Genomic DNA, 20769 nt, shown 5'->3' on the forward strand with positions numbered 1-20769 from the left:
CTATCTATCTATCTATCTATCTATCTATATTAAACAATACCCATATCAGGAGTTAACTAACATTTCTATCTGTTCTGTAACTGTGCAATGTCAAAACTATCTGCCTTTGGGGTTCCTTGACTTCTAACGTCCTTGTCCAAATGTCTTAATTATAGTTCTTGCTTTCTTAAATGCTGTGTTTCTTCTCAATTGATAGTTGGACTGAAGTGTTCTAGTTTATTTTGTGGTAAATAGTTGTTGGCCGCCTTATACATAATTTGAAAAGTCCTATAGCTTACGACGTCATGTATCTTAAGAAATTTGGAGTTAATAAATAATAGATTTGTGTGTGCTCTATAATGGGCATTGTGAAGAATTTTTCTGTAAGAATAAAGGCTGTTAACTACTTTTATGTTTCCCCACACCTCAGCGCAGTAGTCCAGACAGGGCTAATGCACAATACTTTTTAATTTTTTAAATTTTATATACTTGATTAATTCCCGGAGGAAAATTCGTGGCACACTCTAGTTAGACAAATAACATGCAGGCCCTGAACACACAAACACACACACAACACACTCTACCTCCCACTATGCATGCAGTGGGAGGTAGAGAGGCAGACAGCTTCATTGTGGTGCGCCCCTCATGAGCAGCTTATAAAGGAGACAGCGCCTTGCTCAAGGGCGCCTCAGCAATGCTCTCATCAGAGTGTGAGCTGACACCTCCCACACTCCAAAGTGACTGGGCAGGAGTGGGAATTGAATCGCCGATCTTGTGACCATTGGACAACCCGCTCTACCACTGAGCCACTGTTAATTAAAATGAACAGTTTAAGTTTTTTTATTGTACTATTGGCTTAATTCAATCCTTGCGTACGGCTTCAACCGTATATTGTTATTACTTTTGGAATGCATGAATGTCATGTTGGGATGCACAATTTTTTTTAGCACATCCCAGGAATGCACTTCTTTCTTGAGGTAAAATTTACTCTGCAATAATATTTCATTGTCCAAGGAGCCTGACTCTTGTGTTCTGACAAGGACCAGTACCAGAGACCATATTTCCCTTGTGTTGGCTTCTCTGCACTGGGCCCCGATGAAAACTAGGATAGATTTTTTTAAATACTCCTCCTCAACTATTCATCTTGTGACCATCTAAGCTGTTTCTATGGGCAGGGAATATTACCAGTAAACAGAACAGGTGTACACTCGTAGTCTTTCAGTGTCACATATCTCCCCTCCCTCCTCCTCCTAAGTTATTGTTTCCACACAGATTTCCCCTGAGTTACTCACAGCGGAGTCAAATCACGGTCTGACTTACACTCCTTTATTTTCCTCAAGCTGCATTCAAGACCAGAGTGATTATTTAATTTTCAATGGACCACATTGTGTTGCTGCTGATGTGTGTTAGTCCTGTGGTACGAAGTTATAGCTCAGGACAAGTTACGGATAGCTGTGAAAACTTGAAACCCCAGCACTCCGGACTAAGCCCACAGACAGGGCCCACACCTTTTCAGATCACCACAGATCACAGCAGTTATGGGCTTGGAGAGAAGGTGAAAGGTAGGCAGCAGTCTTTTTGTACAGTTAAATCATAAGGGAGTGAAAAATATACACCAGATAGATGTAACTTCATAACCACTGTTGTTTCAGTATTCTTACCATCATTTTTAATTGTGTTGTCTTGTAATAGTTTTGAGCTTGGCTTTTATTGTTTTGTTTTATAACATAACATTTCTTCTTGGATGTTAGAACTCTGCAGTGGATAGTACCTCTGTGAGGTTTAGTTGAAGTTGCGTGAATGAAGGTTATACCTTGAAGCAAACCTCTTGAGTCTTGTTTAGATATTAAAAAAGACCAGAGACGCACATTGTGAGCCTGCAGTAATATCCAGTATATGATCTATTTAGGAGGGGCTAAAAGTAGGACTCATCTATTATAACAAGACATGGTAATGACTTTAATTCATGAGCAGCTTTCTTAAATGCCCTTCATCTTCATCCAGTAGGGTTCTATGGTAGAACATTTTCCCGAGTGGTTTGTATAGCTCTGACAGGAGAGGGTTTACAGAAAAGATGTAAAGTTAGATGTTTTTTTCAGTGTCAAGGTCAAGGGCGTGACTAACACAGTGAAGGGGTTTATGTACACCATGACAGCAGCCAATACACAGTTATAATACAACAAGGGCTGTTTGTTTCTTTGTCTACATGAATATTATTGGTCATTCAACAATCACAGGATTGGTGGTTCAATTCCTGCTCCCGCCCAGCCACCTCGGAGTGTGAACTGACAGTGGGAGGTGTCAGCTCACATCCTGAGTGCTGCCAAGGCGCCCTTAAGCAAGGAGCCATCCCCTTTATGAGTTGCTCATCAGGGCGCGCCACAGAGCAACTGCCCACCACTCCATGCCCCCCCCCCTCCTACTGCATGCCTACAGGCCCCTTGCGTGTGTTAAAGGCCTGTACCCAATACAGCCACCCGTTCTGCTAGACATCAGCAAAAAAGTAGAAAACCATATCCTGAACTCATCTCTAGAATGTGAACTTTGGAGCCAAGGGTTAGTTTGCTGGACTGCCACCCCCCTGTCCCTGACCTCTGTGAGAGGTCAGGGACAGGGGGGAGGCTCCTCTGGGAGACCCATCAATCATTCATTCAGTCAGTCAGTCAGTCAGTCAGTCAGTCAGTCAGTCAGTCAGTCAGTCAGTCAGTCAGTCAGTCAGTCAGTCAGTCAGAAACATCTTAATAGGTCCAGCTCCACTAGTCTTGCATCATCCATTCATCCATCCATTCACCCATCCCTCCATCCATCCCTCATCCATCCATCCATCCATCCCTCATCCATCCATCCATCCATCCATCCATCCATCCCTCATCCATCCATCCATCCATCCAATCCACCCATACCTAATTTAAAAGGAAAAGTTAAAAAACACAGGTAATCTGCCGGAACAGGAAAACTCATCCAATAGGGAGCAGGCAAATGGGCAGAACCTGAAGACTGATGAGAGAACAGATGTGACTGACTAGCAACATGAGTGATGGAGATGAACTTGATTGGTATTTGTTTAGGTTCTATGGAGCACTCAGGTTCTTCACAGGAGGAATTGCTCATACCATAGATGGATCATTCTACTCTTGTCAAGCTGTTTTCTGTGGTCGTGTTAGGTGGGGCAATTAGTAAAACCTTGTCGGCATCCGCCATGATAACTGATTGGATAATCTGAATCAGTTAGATGAGTCGGAGCAGGAAAGCTGTCTGTGCAGGTCTGCACCTGAGTCTTGTCACGTTAAATTATTGATAGTTTAACTCTATACAACTTGTCATTTTCAAAGAGACTTTATTATTTTAATTTGTACAAATGTCATCTTAATTTGTGTGATATTGTGCCTCAATGTAACCTATTAAAAAGAATTTCCCAAATATAAGCATACTGTTCATTTTCATTAACAGTTTAGTGCATATAAACACACAGATGAGATTATTTTCTCTTTCCAGTGCACCTCCTGGCACCCGCTTCCAAACCATTCATTGGTTTCCTGTTACAGGCCAGAGCAGTGGGGACTTGGTCTCTTTTGGGCTCCTTTATCCTGACAGGAGCGACCGCTCAGCACCTCCCCTGCAACCAAAGACCTGTGAGTTCCCCTGGAGCAGGCTTTGTGTGTGAACTGTTGTTAACCGTTTCACTGACTACTGAACTACTTACGAGTGAAACATAATTTCATATCTTTGATGTCCTTCAGACACTTGATTAATAACATCATAAAGACTTACTAGTTGAAAGTGGAATGCTCATCAAACGGAGCTTTCCTACGACTATACTGAATTTTCGAGAACACAGTAACACTACACCTTACACCTATGCTATTCAATGTGAAACTTAATCTCGTGTGTGACACAGGTGGTGTTGGAATTCACTTTTCCTTGTTGAGTCTGTGTGTGTATATGGTGGTGGGTGGGTGGGTGGGATCAGATTCCAAAGTCTGATGCCAGTGAAAAGAGTCTTTTGGTGACGACTAAAATTTAAGAAGTAGCAGTGCTGTGGCATCAAACAGGAGAAGTTCTGTCAGAACTGTACAGTCCTCAGATACCTGGACAGCATGTTTGTTGATTCCAGAAATTACACAAGATAAATGATGTCAGATTTATTTTCTCAACAAACAGGCCTACTGGTGGTTCCTAGAATCTACAAAAGTAGGACGGGGGCTAGAGCCTTTAGCTATCAAACCCCTCTGTTGTGGAACCACCTCCCTACCTCAGTTCAGGAGGCAGACTCCCTCTCATTACTTAAGACTAGACTTAAAACATTTCTTCTTCATAAAATTTACAATAAAGGCGGATTAGGCTCCAAAGTTCTTTTTCTGATAGTCCTACTCTGCTGGAGACTCAACATCAAGACACACTGAGCTCCTCTATCCTCCGTCTTCTCCCTGACACTCTCTGTTACTCCTCCTCCCTGACCTCTCTCTCTCCTAATCTTCATTCACACCTTACTAACTCAACTTCTTCACTGGAGTTTGGGTGTTCTATATCCTCACAGGTTTTCTCAGGTTCACACCTCATCCGCCTATCCGCTGTCGACCTGCTCCTCTAATCCCACCACTATCACCCTTCATCTATCCATTGGCTGGGGTCCTGCTGCCTTTCTTCCTCCATGCCACCATACAGTAATCCATCCATCCATCCATCCATTTTCTTCCACGTTTGTCCACCGCAGCGGGTCATAGGGAGCTGGAGCCTATCCAAGCTGGCATAGGGCAAGAGGCGGGGGACACTCCGGGCACGACGCCAGTGCGCCACGGAGACACACACAAAGACAGACAACCACACACACACACTCACTCCTATGGGCAAATAACCTGAAGCACATGTTTTTGGAGGTGGGAGGAAACTGGAGAACCCGGAGGGAACCCGTGCAGACACGGGGAGAACATGCAAACTCCGCAAAGAGCGGGACTCAAACCCGGACCTGCCGTGTTGTGTGGCGACAGCACTACCCACTGCGCCACTGTGCCGCCCCATACAGTCATCCATGCAACTGTATTTGTGCTTTGAATTAACCAACCAGAATACGGGAACATGTATAGCAGACAACAATCCAGGAGTCGTGAACGCAGCCTGACTTTCCCCTCCCCACTTCAGTTTTTCCCCGTCTCTGTCGCTGGTGGGTTCTGTTCGGTTTCTGTTCGGTTTCTCTGTCTGTTAAAACTCTTTGACATATAGCGCTTAATCTTTTGACTTGATTAAGCGCTATATAAATAAAACTTGATTGTTTAATATATATACAATAGATATAAAAAGTCAACACACCCCTGTTCAAATGCTAGGTTTTTGTGATGTAACAAAACTGAATCAAGACAAATTATTTGCACAACTTTTTCCACCTTTAATGTAACCTTTAAGCTGTACAAGGCAATTGAAAAACAAAACACAATCTTTCAGGTAGGTGAAGTAAAAATAAACAACTGAGATTATGTGGTTGCATCAGGTTTAGTCAGTGACATTAACTTTAAAATCAAATAACAAAATAAACAGGTGGAAACGCTGCTAGATTTGTACACTCCATATTAACATAGAAAATAGAGGAAATACACTTGACAGTTTACTAAAGGTCGCTTATCCTTTGAGCAGCGTATCAAACAATCCCTTGTTCTGTGTGTCTGTGTCTGTGTGTTTGTGTATGTCTGCATGTGGGCTTGCTTGTGTATGTCCACAGAATTCGTCTGTATCCCACAGATCAGCAGCCCCTAAAACCTCTGTTGGAGTGATGTGGAAATTAGAAGCCATAGCAGATGCCAAACCCATTCAATTCCAGTAAGGATGAATTATAAAACATTTTTCTGATCTGAATTATTTCTAACATCCGTTCTTTTCTGTCTCCGTGCTGAACTAGGTTTGTAAGTCAGATATAATTGATCATCACAACACTCATGTTTCCTTTTTGATACATTAAGTATGCCAGCACAGTGGTGAACTCAGATACAGAGGCCTGGGCAACGACTTGACCTGAAGCAAATTACCAAAAGCGCTTTTATCCAGTGCACAGATTTTTAAATAATGCATACACATTACACATGTACAAAGAACAAAAGGTTAGGAACATAACTATACTGAAAGAAATATTCTGTGGCAATCAGAAAGGAAATGAAATAAACAAAAGGTCCTGAAAGGGCAGGAAGACAGGAGCTTGCATTCAGGGAGAAACTAAAGTCATGTCCACATGTAGCCAGGTATTTCCAGTAACAAAAAATATTTTCTATAGGTATGCATGCCATCCATACTACAAGCATATTTCCGTCAAAAAATTTCAGCCAAAGTGAGGATTTTTGAAAACACCGGTAACACTCCAGCTGTAACAGGAGTTTTACATTTTGATACACTTGCCTGCGATGAAAACTGCTGTGATGTAATATGTGTGTGTTACCCATGTTTACATTTAGAAATATCATGGATGTCTTCAAAACCATGTTGGTGGTAACAATTGTCCAGGCAGTATTTGTCAAATTGTGTTTTGGTTTTTGGTTTACCTGCAGTGCCACCTTCGTGCAGAATTACAGGACATTCTGGGTCAATGTGACGAGTCGCACCTTGGCCTTCACTAATGACAGCACTGGCCCTCCCACCACATCAATCAAAGTAACAACCAGTGACCCAACTGTTCCAAGTAAAACTGAATTACATCATCCTGCATCACCTGCTGTAAGTAACAATTAATATTGGACCAAAAATGGTTGTGGGGTGCTAGAGCCTATCCCAGCGGACTGAGGGCATAAGGCAGGGGACACTCCGGGTGCAATGTAGGTGCACCGCTGAGCCACATATTTACAACAAAATATGCACGCACACACTCACACCTACAGGCAAATTGAAGCCAGCCGATTCACCTGAAGTTAATGTTTTTGGAGGTGGGAGAAAGCTGGAAAACCCGGAGAGAACCCACGCAGACACGGGGAGAACATGCAAACTCCACACAGAGCAGGACCCGAACCGGGAACCGCCTTGCTGTGCTACGGCAACAGTACTACCCACTGCGCCACCGTGCCACCCTAAAATGAAAATGTGGATTGAAAACAAAAGAGTGATTGCAGAAGTTTCAGCTTTAATTGAAGAGTTAATGTGAATAATAAATGAGGGATGTGATATTTTTCTGATTCAAACCTAATCTGAAATTTGTCAGTCTGAGCGCGACTGTGATTCTTGAAGTGAGCAGCAGTATGAACTTGTTGTCCGAGCTCTCTATCTTTTTATTTTCCTGTAGATACGTATTTCCAGAGATGACTGTGGTCTGACCAAGGTGTGCTTCAGTCAACCTCCCAACTGTGACCCTGCAGCCAACACAGATTGTTACTTCATGTCAGCACAGGTGTTTCCCAGAAATGAAGGAGTTCACTTTGAGATGACAGGAACTTCCAATGGATACATCGCCTTTGGATTCTCAGACGATCAGGCCATGGTGATACATCACTCTGTCTATTTGTCTGTCTGTCCGTCCGTCCATCCGCCCGTCTGTTTAAAGTTCAGTTTCTTTGAATTCTGTCACTTTCATACATTTTTTAGGTTAACTTGACTAACTGGATTTTCTTAAAGTACTAAGTGGACCAATGTCAAAACAAAATTCCTTGAAAGTAACTGGAAAACACTCATGCTTTCAGAAAATGAAAAAAAAAGCAGCATAACCCAAATCTTTTCACTCTGTCTTCCCTCAGGGAAATGATGACATTTATATATGTGGAGTAGGCAGTCATGGCCTGGTGCAGGTACAGCATGCCTTCTCAACGGGGAGAACTCCTCCACAAGCTCTTCCTCTGGTAGAGAAATTATTTTGAGACTACCGATTTATAAGTAAACAGATATAAATATGTGTGGACAGAATATTAGCTTTAAACATCATATGATGAAATGTTTGATGTCCAAGGTGGGGATTCACCTTTATATTGAAATTGTTGGATTGATTTCTAACTATACCAGGGTAACATTTCTGATGTGAAAACATCAGTGCAGGACAAGGTGATCAGCTGTTCCTTTACCTCCAGCAATAGTATTTCTACTAAGAGGACCACTGGGCTTGATGAAGCTTACCATCTCCTGTTTGCCCACGGACCCAGCAGCAATGGTAAATAAAATAATTTTGTAATGATTTTAATTTGAGGCTGATATCTATGATCAATGTGAAAACTTTACGCTCTAGAGTTCTGTTTTATCTCCCTCTCTTCCAGGAAAGATACAGTACCACACAGCTACTTTCACTAGCACTTCCAAGGTAGACATCTCCAGACCCCAGCTGGTAAGAACAGCGAGACTACCTCATATCATCAAAGCACATGGTAAGTCTGAACAGAGGTGTGCCTAGAGTAGTGTCAGTTGAAACCTATAATGCTGCCCGGTATCTGTGTGTGTGGCATTCAATCGTAGGCTTTCTGGTCATCAAGTGGGGCAGTGTACAGGTTGGTTTGCCTTTTTTTGTAGTATCTGTGGACTGCTCTGTCCACCTGCTCTTCTGGTTTTACAACCAATTCCTTTCTGCACTCTGCTCATGTATTGAGCCATATGCCTACTCATTTTATCCATCACAATTTCTGACAGAAGGTTCCATGTTGTGCAGAGATAGGTTATAGGCTGATAGTTGGAAGGGATGGATTCCATCTGGGGTTCTTCATTATAAAGGCTGTCTTGCCTTCAGTAAGCCAACTTCGTTGGGTCCCATCTCTCAGCAGCTGGTTCATCTGTGGTGCTAGGTGCTCTTTACCATGCATAGAGGCTTCACCTCAAGTCTAACATGCAGAGACTGTGCACTATATGCAAGAGAACTTGTGTGCATCAAGGCCACATTCCAGGATGAAACATTGGAAATCCAAGTATACATCCTAACATGGCCGCTAAGGATGAGCTGGTAAGAGAATGTCTCTTACAACCTAATTAAAGTGCAGGTAAGGAGGAGCAGGCAACCTAGAGGGGTAAGCCTCTACATGGCTGTAACACCGCCAAGTTGAAGAAATAACAAACATCCACAAATCCTACGAGTGTCTGGAAAACACTGGTCTGACAGACAGCATGGAGGCACTAATCATGGTAGCACAAGAACCAATCTAAGTACTAGAACCAAAGAGGCCAGGATTTACCAGAGTAGATCAGATTCAAGTTGCAGTCTGTGCCAAGATGCATACAGTTGCAGAGTGAAAAATTCTAACTGAATCGGTGTGTATGGAAATTCACAACCAAGTGGCTGGGGTAGTGTACAGGAACATCAATACCCATAATGGAATGGAATTACCCAAGTCTTGGTGGGCCATAACAGAAACGGTGACTGAGAACAGGGCCAAAGTTCTGTGGAACTTCAGCTTACAAATTATTTATTGGGACATAGTAGTGATAGACAAGGAGAAAAAGAGGGTAGTGGTGATAGATATGTTATGACAAAGAAGGAACATTAAAAAGTTTACAGTTAAGGGTTGAAATAGCAGCTGGAACAGATTTGGAAAGACTACCACATGGTCCCAAGCGGAAATGGGAGCACTCAGGGCAGCGACCCCCAAACTGGGAGACTGACTCCAACAGATACCAGGAACAGCATCTAAAGCCTCAGTCCAAAAATGCACAGTCCTAGGAAGAGCAGGAGGCCTAGAGGAAGACCAAAGAGGAGGTTTATGGATGTAGTGAAAGAGGACGTGAAGGTAGTTGATGTGAGAGAAAAGGATGCAGAACACAGGGTTAGATGGAGGACACTGATTTGCTGTGGCGATCCCTGAGGAGTAGAGCCAAAAAACAAAGAATAAGAAAGAGCTAATGTATTGCACAGAGCCCAAACTGGTAGATGATCCAAGCTTTGCTGTTGTACTGTCGTCAAAAAATTGGGGAAAACTCCAATGAAAATGATGAAATCAAAGCTTTGCTTTGCATGACTTTTAAGTTTCCTTCCAGCCTTGCTCATGTACATAATCAACAACCAATCTATGGCAAAACAGCAAGAAAACATCATCAGACCGTCCAGTTGTGTTTCTGTTGCAGACAGTTGAGTTAACTAATGCTCCTCCGATGAAGACGAGCTGAATCCCTACTGTGATCTCATTCTGTGTGGATGATTTTGAAAAGTGTCTCCACCAGATCACAGAGTCAATGGAAGTCAGGATGGCACCGTAATGGACGTCCTGCTGGTTTTGGTTGCTGGTGTCTAACGCTTGCAACAGGATGTTTCCAACTCTGGAAAGTTACATTAAAAACTTCAACATTTATTGTTGTAATAAAATGTAGAAATCACTGTTCAGGTAGTAATCTAGAAGGTATATGCGCTTGCATGCATGACATCACCGTGTCTCACGTTGTGCTGCAGCAAGAGATCGGCTAGTATCAGTTGGCTATTGTTTAGCTGGAACTCTCCACGTTAGCAGTGTAGCATTAGCTCCATAGAACAAGGTAGCTACTTATTCTTTTCATGTTTGGTATGAAGTCTGATATTATTGTTTTATTATGGAACTTCCACGGGTTCCCGCTAGAATAAATGTAATATAAATACCAAAAGTACATGGGCGGCCAGTGCTGTAGTGGGTAGAGCTGTTGCCGCACAGTAAGGTGGTTTCAGGTTCGAGCCCCGCTCTTTGTGGAGTTTGCATGTTGTCCCCGTGTCTGTGTGGTTTCTCTCCGGGTCCTCCTGCTTCCTCCCACAAAAACGTCTGCTTCAGGTTAATTGGCCAGTCCCGAATTGCCTGAAGGTGTGAGTGTGTGTGTGCATGTTTATCTGTCTCTGTGTGGCTCCACGGTGCACTGGCGTTGTGCCCAGAGTGTCCCCCGCCTCATGCACTAAGCCAGCTGAGATAGGCTTCAGCTCTCCATGACCTGCTACAGTTCAGAACATGGATGGATGGGTGGATAAAGTACATGGACATCATTCATTCATATAATAAACATTCCAACATTAACTTATATTGCAGGAGCGCTAATGCTGACAGCCTGGATGACTTCAGGAACTCTGGGAATGATGGTTGCCCGATATCTGAAAGGAATGGCCACAAGACAGAGCCTGTGGGGCAAATCCATATGGTTTTTGGTGAGACTTTATAGATACAACAATGAACAACATAATCGTTAACGTGCATTAATCTAAGTACACATGAACATAAACATGCCAGTGAAATACACTAAATGTCTGTGCTTCAATAAAATCAAAGATTTAGTTAGTAAAATCGAACAGAAACTACAAAATTAAGAAATGTCATCTCTTTAAACTGAAGAAAGTGGTGTTAATTTGTCTTTTTGTCTTTTCTGTTTTTTGTATACTTTGCACCCCACATATTTCCTAATTGACCAGTTGGGGATGAATTAATTAAATATCTTTTGACTTCCTGTAATAAACTATACCATCAATATCCTGTACAGGCAAGTAAACTGGTTCATCAGAATTTATGTCAATCAAGAAATAGTTTTTTCTCTACCAGTATAATGTAAAAAATCCCAGCTGCTAAACTGTAAATATAATTTACAGTTTAATTGAAACAAAGTTTTCACTGCACTGCTAATCAGAGTGAAATCAGAATATCACTATCAGGTAGCTCTTTGATGTGCTTTTCATGTCTGAGAACATTGCATTCTTGCATATTGTGTCGTAGTGAATTATTCAGAAAGTTTTGACGTAAGTCTTCATGCAGTATGTATTCGACTTGTACAGTGTTACATTGTCCTATTTTGGGTTCCTTTAGGTCCATGTTGCAGTGATTGGCGTGACAGTAGCAGCCACAGTAATTGGATTTATCCTTGCCTTCTCCCATGTCAAGGCCTGGTCTGGGGTCAGTACATTGGCACGGCTGGAATTAATAGCCTGGTTGTGCATGTCCAATCTTAAGACGTCCTTCTGCTGGTGGGAGATTTGTGCTTGGAACTCCTTAGTTTGCATTTGAACCCGCTGGTAAATGAGATGGAACATTTGGCCCGTCGGGATCTTTGTACATTATTTGTGCAAATGCAGGGCCAATTTGGTTGTTATGAAATGAATGATTAAGTTTTATGAATCATTAGCAATTTACAATATTATCAACTTTCACCATTAATACAGAGACCCACCCTGGAAACGAAAAAGTAACAGCTACAATCAATCTCAGTCACTGGTGAAGTCGAAGCATGAACATTGGGAGCACTTATGAATTATGAACAATTATGAACAAAGATGAATAATAAAACAATTTCTTAAAATCATAGTGGAAATATCATTTGGCAATTAAAATGCCTCAATTAATTGATTTCATTACATGAAGTAGCCAATAGCTCAGTCCACAAAGTTCACCTCATGAGCACTGCTGAGGTGCCCTTAAGCAAAGCACCGTCCCTTTTTATAAACTGCTCATCGGGACACACCATAAAAAAGGTGCCCGCCTCTGTACTTCTCATACGCATGGTTACAGGCCCCCGGTGTGTGTGTGTGAGTATGAGTGTGAGTTTGAGTGTGTATGTGTGTGTGTGTGTGTGTGTGTGTGTGTGTGTGTGTGTGTGTGTGTGTGTGTGTGTGTGTGTGTGCGTGTGCGTGTGTGTGTGTCTTTGTCACAGGCCTGTACTAGTATATACTATCCATATAATTTACAAAATATACTAACACTAGAATATACAAATAATTTCCCTTTGGGGATTAATAAAGTTGATTTCATCTTAATCTTAAAAGGTGTTCCTAAACCAATCACTGCAAATACTTTTCAATGTGACATTTTAAGAAGAAGAAGAAGACTGTAACTGTAAGACTGTAATTTTGTGACTGTAACTGTTACTGTGCTGTTTTTAGGGAGCTCATCCTGTGTTAGGCTGCTTGGTTATGATCCTCTCCGTCCTGCAGCTCATGTTGGGTCTGCTGCGTTGTGGGCCACAACATCCAAAGTAGGTACCCCCACTGAGTGAGTGTGATTCATTGGGTCCTCATAGACTGCAACATCCCGCGACACCCCTGAAAGGAGAAGGTGTCCTGATTTCTAAATAACAAAAACAAACAACGCAGAATAAGAACCACAACAGCACTGCCGAGGCCCCCCTGAGCAAGGAACCGTCCCCCTACAAGCTACTCATTTGGGGCCGCACCTGGTCATAACTGCCTGCCACTCTACCTCCCACTGTACATACTGCATGCTTACAGACCCCCTTTTGTGTGTATGTGTCTGTGCCAGGGGCCTGTACACATAAATATAATGCATGTTAATTAGTGAATAAGCGGGAAAAAAAACTTCTCCATGTGAGATCAATAAAGTACATTTCTTCTCCGTCCTCATTAAATGACGTAATAAAAAGAAAAAAAATTTTAGCAGCACTTTATTTGAAATAATTTCTGTTTTCTTTAACAGGAGGTTTGTGTTCAATTGGTCTCATGCTTTAAATGGAACGATAATAAAAGGTTTATCTGGTAAGTTATAGTATTCCATTTTGCATTGTTATAGGCTATACAAATACAATTTAGTAATCCTAACAATCCCAACGAGCCCCCTTACATATTAATAAACCTGTTTTTATATGACATCACACAGTGGCAGCCATATTTACTGGCCTCAAGTTGATTGACAGCACTCCTGACCAATGGTTGATGAAAGTGATGGGTGGTTTCTTTGGCTGGGAGGCCATATTCTTTATTTCCTTGGACATCCACTTGAAATGGAAAATTAACAATGAAGGTAAACATGTTCAAACCCTCATGGTTAACATTTTTTAATGACTTAATTATTTGATTATAGTACATTAGTTTTAATTAGAATTGTTTTAATCAAATATCATTGAAAATGTAATCATAAATAAAGTACAATACAGAATTCGGAATGGTTATTTTTGGTTTAGCCCGGAGACTAGTTAATTTCACTTTTGTTATTTTTTGAATTACGTAGTGTCTCCTGGATCCAATTTAGGACGTACTGTACGTTGAGGTATACCTGTATATATACAATATATATCTGGAAGTGCCTTCCGTTCCATCAGTATCGGACTTTCGTGAGACACAAAAGTACTTTAAACAGTCTATCAGAGTGTGGGAAAAGGTAAGACAGATAGAAAGTGGTTAAATTTCTGTATGGGGATGGTTCATAAATGTTTAAATGACCAAAAATAATAAGAGAAAGAGATTGTGATTGCGATCCCGGATTCCTTAATCCTGTATATACACTGTATATATATACTGTATATATATACTGTATATATATACTGCATATATATATATATATATATATATATATATATGTGTGTGTGTGTGTGTGTGTGTGTGTGTTGTGTGTGCGCATTGTTTGTCATGTTGAGAATGTTTTTGTCATGTGGTACTTGCGGCAGCTTTGATATTAATCTTTTCTTTGGCTTTCAGATAATCTGGGATCAAAAATGGTGAGACAAGAAAGTCTAATGCTATTAAAATAAAATTCCAATTCCTTGCACTGACTTCTAAAGTAAATGTTTTGTCAGACAACGATCATCATCTTGCTGACTGTGCTGTTCTTCGTGGGAAACATAATCTTCCTGGTGGCACTGTTGGTTGGGATTGCCATTTCATAAGAAGAGGCACAATATAGCAAAAATTATAATAAATAAAATAATAACTTTTGTGTTCTTCTTCTCTCTTTTTATATATTCTTTTAAATGAAATACAGTAATATAATGAATATAAAGGTACTGGATAATGTTGCATTTTTTTCAGTGCACAACTGAATTATTTTTTTTAGTTAAATCCCATTTATAATAGGGAAGCTTGTCTTTCAAGTATAATATGAAAGCTAAACAATTCTATAGTGTAATGTAGTATTAATATACTGTGCACTTAAAGTCATGTGATCATTATAAGTGTAATCTACTGTATATCCAAACTGTAAAATGTATCCCTCTGAATCAAAAATAAAACAACTGTGAACCAAGCAATGCGAGATGATAAAGATTTATTTCTTATTTACTAATTTATACATACGTAAATCATGATAATATTAAATAATTTGAAGACAGGACAAAACACAATGATGACCTAAGAGGCCTATGATGAGATGTATCCCACACTCAACCATAGCCAGCTGGAATAGGCTGAACAGAAACATGAGTACAAGAGAACAGGAGGCCCAATCAATCATTGAGTATGGCCTTATGGTGCAGAACCACCACAGTCCATCCTCCTAATTCAAACATGCCCAGAGCACTTTCCATGTTCAGCCACCAGACTCTTGTCCTTCCAACGTTCCTTGGGTTATCAACCACCACTGTTCCCCGAACTTGAAAGCGAAGCCAGCATCCCCTCAGACCAGGTCTTCATCTGAAGTTGTCGGTGCACCTGGAAGCAGGATAGGTCCATGCGCATCTCTGAACGCTACCAGCAGTCTGTCAACAACCACTGCACACTGTACCCCTGGACAATTTGAACACTGTACCCCCTGGAGAAATTTGACTGACTTTAATTAAATTATTTTTAGGTTTCCATGAGAAGAGATGCACATAATTTGTGCAGATGATATCAATATTGATCGACTAAATTTTATTCTTTTGTATATTCATTTAGCTTCTTGTCGAGACAATTGTAAATGTCAGAGCCAGTGTCTTCTCAATCCATTCACCTGCTTTGTGGGTCATGGTTACACTGTAGCTTATCCCAGCTGAGTACAGGCGGATGTTGAGGTACACCTTGGATGTGTTGCCAGCGCATCACAGAGCCACACATAGACAAACAACCACTTATGCACTAACGCACACCTGGACAATTTGGAGTTATCAGTTTGTTTAAATTGAATGGTTTTGGAGGTGGGAGGAAGCCAGAGAACCCGAAGAGAACCCACATAGATATCAATCAATCAGCTTTTATTTGTAAAGTGCTTAATCACATCAACAGACATTTCAAAGCGCTTTAACAGGCAGAAAAACCCAACAGACCCATCCAAAGCGAGCATAAGCTACGGCAGTGGTGAAAAACTCCCTCATTGAGGAAGAAAACTCCAGGCAGGACCCAGACTCTGAAGGGCGGTCATCTGTCTTGACCGTTTGGCTGGAAAAGAGATACAGAGATATGTACAGGGTAAGAGAAAGAGATAGATAGAGACAGAGAGAGTGGCAGATAGGCCAGATGGAGTCACTGTCTTTATGGTTAGAGTTAGGAGATTTGATCCAAAATTCTGTAAGATATGGGGAGAATATACAAAACTCTTCACGGAATCAAGTCCGCAACTTTCTTGCTATGAGGAAACAGCAATACCCATTGTACTGCCATGCCACCCTCAAATTGTATTTACATGTCCCAAATTTACAAATGACAATTGCCTCTAAGGGCTTTATAATCTGCACAGATTACACCCTGTACCCATAGACCCTTAAACTGTATTTGTATTTGTTGGTATGCACTGTAACCTCAGCTGGGAAGAGGATTGACTTACAAGTCCTCACGTCATTTTAAATGGACTAGTATGGCCACATTTGATAGAATTTTTAAAACTTTTTTCCAGTAGTATAAGCATCTTTATTTGTGTGTGTGTGTGTGTGTGTGTGTGTGTGTGTGTGTGTGTGTGTGTGTGTGTGTGTGTGTGTGTGTGTGTGTGTGTGTGTGTGTGTGTGTGTGTGTGTGTGTGTGTGTGTGTGTTTACTTCCTTGCACTCCCCCCAGTCTACATGTGACCTGAGTTTGCAGAGAAGATGCAAATCATAAGCGACTGGAGGAACCTCCTTGGATGACCAATAGAAACCTTCTGTTTGTTGGGTCTTGACTGCCTGCTTCTCCACTGACTTGATGTTGTCTCTTTTCTTGAGTGATTCAGTGGCACATGGTGGTGAGTACAATATCTGTATGAGCACTTTTTAGTCTTTAGTGAGAGCTTAAATGTGGACTAGAAATGTAATACCTTACAAAAGGGATTCTTACAAAAGACAGCATGTTCAGTAGCTATGTGTATCATATGACTTGCTATGATTAATGATTAGTTGAGGAGTGTCATATTTTCATGTAGCCTTTCCATAACAATTCGCGGTAGTCTAAAATTAAGTGAAATCAAATGTCATGTTTAATAACAAGCGTCACCCTGATGACTGCATCTGTGCAAAGCAGAGAGCTTTATCTAACTTTATCTTGCCTTGCCAAGCTGTTACGTCAGCCCAGTCAAACTGAATGCAAATTGTGGTTGAGAAAACTCTCTGCCAACTCCTCCCTCCTATCATCATGTCAGACAGACTATCTTTGTCCACTGAGTTAAATTTTTAAGATAATAATAATTTTATATAAAATCCCACAAAGTAATCAGACTGTTTTTGTTAAGGGCAGATTATGTTAATTAGCTGTTGGACCACATTTGATAGAGAAGTACAGAGAAGGACAGAGAAGGCCAGAGGGAGCTGCATTGTGTTTTTGTAGATCTAGAGAAAGCTTATGACAGGGTGCCCAGAGAGGAACTGTGGTATTGTATGAGGAAGTCTGGAGTGGCAGAGAAGTATGTTAGAGCAGTGCAGGACATGTATGAGGACTGTAGGACAGTGGTGAGGTGTGCTGTAGGTGTGACAGAGGAGTTCAAGGTGGAGGTGGGACTGCATCAGGGATCAGCTCTGAGCCCCTTCTTGTTCGCTATGGTGATGGACAGGCTGACAGACGAGGTTAGACAGGAATCACCATGGACTATGATGTTTGCAGATGACATTGTGATCTGCGGTGAGAGCAGGGAACAGGTGGAGGAGAAGCTAGAGAGGTGGAGGTTTGTCCTGGAAAGGAGAGGAATGAAGGTTAGCCGCAGTAAGACAGAGTACATGTGTGTGAATGAGAGGGACCCAAGTGGAAGAGTGAGGTTACAGGGAGAAGAGATCAAGAAGGTGGAGGATTTTAAGTACTTAGGGTCAACAGTCCAGAGCAATGGAGAGTGCGGAAAAGAGGTGAAGAAGCGTGTACAGGCAGGATGGTACGGATGGAGGAAAGTGTCAGGTGTGATGTGTGATAGAAGAGTATCAGCTAAAATGAAAGGAAAGGTGTACAAAACTGTGGTGAGACCAGCGATGTTGTTTGGTCTAGAGACAGTGTCACTGAAGAAAAGACAGGAGAAAGAGCTGGAGGTAGCAGAGATGAAGATGCTGAGGTTCTCTCTGGGAGTGACCAGGAAGGATAGGATCAGGAATGAGTACATCAGAGGGACAGCACATGTTAGAGGTTTTGGAGATAAAGTCAGAGAGGCCAGACTGAGATGGTTTGGACATGTCCAGAGGAGAGATAGTGAATATATTGGTAGAAGGATGCTGAGTTTTGAACCGCCAGGCAGGAGACCTAGAGGAAGACCAAAGAGGAGGTTTATGGATGTAATGAGGGAAGACATGAAGATAGTTGGTGTGAGTGAAGAGGATTCAAAGGACAGGGCTAGATGGAGGAAATTGATTCGCTGTGGCGACCCCTGAAGGGAAAAGCCGAAAGGAAAAGAAGAGCTGTTGGACCACATTTTGCTTGTATGTGGCTGAGGTGCTGAGCGTCCTCAATGTCCTCTCTATCCAGTGTGCTAGCCCAGAGGATAAGGAGATGATAGTTGTTGTGTTTTTTCTCCAGTTTCAGTTACCCCCCCCCACCCCCACCCCAAACACACACCCACATCTAATTCTAAACTCAGAGACCTCTGTTAGTGCTCACATCACCAAGCACCACTCTGGATCTCTGCAACAAAAACCACAACACCAGCTGTCAAAGATATTGGCCAGGTATCTGGGACACACTTATAAAACCATACTGTACATGCTTTATAGCCAACATGGTGACACTTACTGTATTCTAGCTCCGCAATTTTAGATTTTTATAACATTCCAAGAACACGATGAAGGTTGGCACCAAGAAGATTGAAACCTGTGCTATTCAAATTCATCCAATCAGATCTGATCTGAAACTGCCAATGCCCTTTACCTCTTGGGTGCTATTTCGATTTTATCCATGTATTCAGGGCAAGACATCTGCTGGAACACCTTGCTTCTTGACCCAAGGTTGAAATGCAGTATTATGTCTCCACCATACATTGTCATTACATAGCTATAAATATTTCAATAGCCAGTTCCCACACTCACACCCACTGCATCCTTACACACACAAACCTCTGCATTGTTACGTATAACTCTGCAATCTTATGTACATATACATCAACATTGTTATACATGTACCTCTGCATTCTCATGTACTGTAAATATGCCTTCATATCACTGCATTAATTTGTACCACTGTATTCATACACAGATGTGTTCCTCTGCCTCATTACTTACTGTATATTTATGCACCTTTGCATACTTACGTATGTGTTCCTCCGAATTCCTGACATACATCATATGCACCTTTGCATCCTTGCATAATGTATTTGCAGCTTTAGATTTGAACATATGTGTAACTCTTCAAGTTACATATATTGTACAATTTATGTTTAAATATGTATACCTTGGATGTTTTTTACCTCCCTCAGAAGAACACATCATTCGATATGTTGACAACCTGAAGGCTTGTCATTTTTGTTGTGTAACATTTGGATCAAAATTTCAACTCTCATGAAGCCACACAGATGCTCACGGTAATGTTGCCATTACTTTGCTGAAAATATTAACACTTCGTGGAAGGATGAGCACCAGGTCTTCATCACTGAAGATGTCTCTAGGTCAACCAACACCATATCACTTATCAGGGAGAACATGGTGGACCATATGTGCCTCCTTCATGAGGTGACATAACAGCTTTGTCCATGAAGCCGTCAAAATATTACATCAGAAGTCCCTCTCTTCGGACGCCCACCTCAAAGAGGAATGCACCAATACTGTATGGCAGTAGAGTGAGAGAAAGCTGCCTGTACTGTTGACACTACTTCAGCATAAAATGGAGTTCTATAATAACAGAGAGGTAGAGGTGCCTGCCAAAGCCCAAACACCCTCTGGAAGAAAAAGAAAAGGAGAGAATGAGGAGAGCCAGAGCCAGAGAGACAGAAATACTTTCCTAATATAGCTTGTGAAGTCTCAACACAAGATTAGGACAGGATGTTCTGATGTTTGACCATCAGAGAGTGGAGATAGTTCAGTACTTTGCCTTCTGCCAATCCTGTTTCATATTTTCTTCTGTTTCTGTCATTTATTGTTCCACGTCGTGTTTCCTGGCCTCTAAATAACTTGACATTTCTTGCTGCAGGATCTATATATTGGAACCACTTGGTGAGGACCATCCAAGAGTTCTGCCTGGTAAGAACACCTCTCTGTTTGTTTTACATCAGAGCAGAGTGAGGGAGAACTGAATCTAATTACCTATCATCATCATCATCATCATCATCATCATCATCATCATCATTTATAATAATAATACCATACACAAAATATTTTTGTTATACAATTAGGTACCACTTATATTACAATTGAGAACATGATTTGCATTTTCTTTGACCAGAGCTGAGATGCATTCTGAATAAGGAGTTCAGACATTACTCAGTGTGGAATTCATTATTTCACACTGAGTGATAAAAATGACTTGAAACAGATGTCACTTTAGTTGTGAGTAATACATTCTAAATTCTAAATCAGTTATTGTTGAAAGTCTGCTGAACATCTCCTGATATTTAACATCGTATTAGGGATTAACAAATTGAGGCTGGAGAAGTTTTATGCCCAACCTCAAATCCTCTTTTAATCCTACTTGTCATTTCTAACGCCCTTGGGTTTTTGACTTGTCCATTGGTCTGCCAGATCAGGAGGGTGTATATGATGATCACTGAGAACAATTATACATGTTGTGTGTGTGTTTGCCTGAATTTGCTCATATGCTCACGTGAAATTAGCTACCATCTGTCACACGATAACATTAACATTCTGCTACGTTCTGCTAACATAATCTTACATGTGGGTTGTT

At 41.4% G+C, this 20769-nt stretch overlaps 2 protein-coding genes across 4 annotated transcripts in view; both read left to right on the forward strand.

The window, feature by feature from the left end:
- Positions 1-1354: 1354 nt before the first annotated feature.
- Positions 1355-14492, forward strand: zgc:163022 (putative ferric-chelate reductase 1). The gene is made up of 15 exons (XM_068304595.1): positions 1355-1541; positions 3475-3611; positions 5693-5790; positions 6510-6675; positions 7235-7429; positions 7683-7784; positions 7945-8089; positions 8193-8300; positions 10902-11017; positions 11667-11753; positions 12737-12828; positions 13287-13345; positions 13467-13610; positions 14285-14304; positions 14383-14492. The coding sequence occupies exons 1-15, from the start codon at positions 1355-1357 to the stop codon at positions 14470-14472; spliced, it is 1746 nt and encodes a 581-aa protein (XP_068160696.1). The 3' UTR covers positions 14473-14492.
- Positions 14493-19857: 5365 nt separating this feature from the next.
- The window catches only part of itprid1 (ITPR interacting domain containing 1), a 28577-nt gene continuing 27665 nt past the window's right edge, over positions 19858-20769 (forward strand). For all 3 annotated transcript variants that reach the window (XR_011039025.1, XM_068343486.1, XM_068343487.1), the window contains exon 1: positions 19858-20108. The gene's annotated coding sequence lies outside the window, so the exon portion shown is untranslated. The remainder of the gene's footprint in view (positions 20109-20769) is intronic.

This window comes from Antennarius striatus, chromosome 20, assembly GCF_040054535.1.
Source record: "Antennarius striatus isolate MH-2024 chromosome 20, ASM4005453v1, whole genome shotgun sequence".
NCBI lineage: Eukaryota > Metazoa > Chordata > Actinopteri > Lophiiformes > Antennariidae > Antennarius > Antennarius striatus.

Excerpts from the sequence above, each read along its gene's own strand:
- zgc:163022 (XM_068304595.1), top strand. The coding sequence starts at position 1,355 with ATGGACCACATTGTGTTGCTGCTGATGTGTGTTAGTCCTGTGGTACGA. Across the intron at positions 5,791-6,509 it reads GCCAAACCCATTCAATTCCA|TGCCACCTTCGTGCAGAATT; the intron begins GTAAGGATGAAT and ends GTTTACCTGCAG. Across the intron at positions 13,346-13,466 it reads GATAATAAAAGGTTTATCTG|TGGCAGCCATATTTACTGGC; the intron begins GTAAGTTATAGT and ends GACATCACACAG.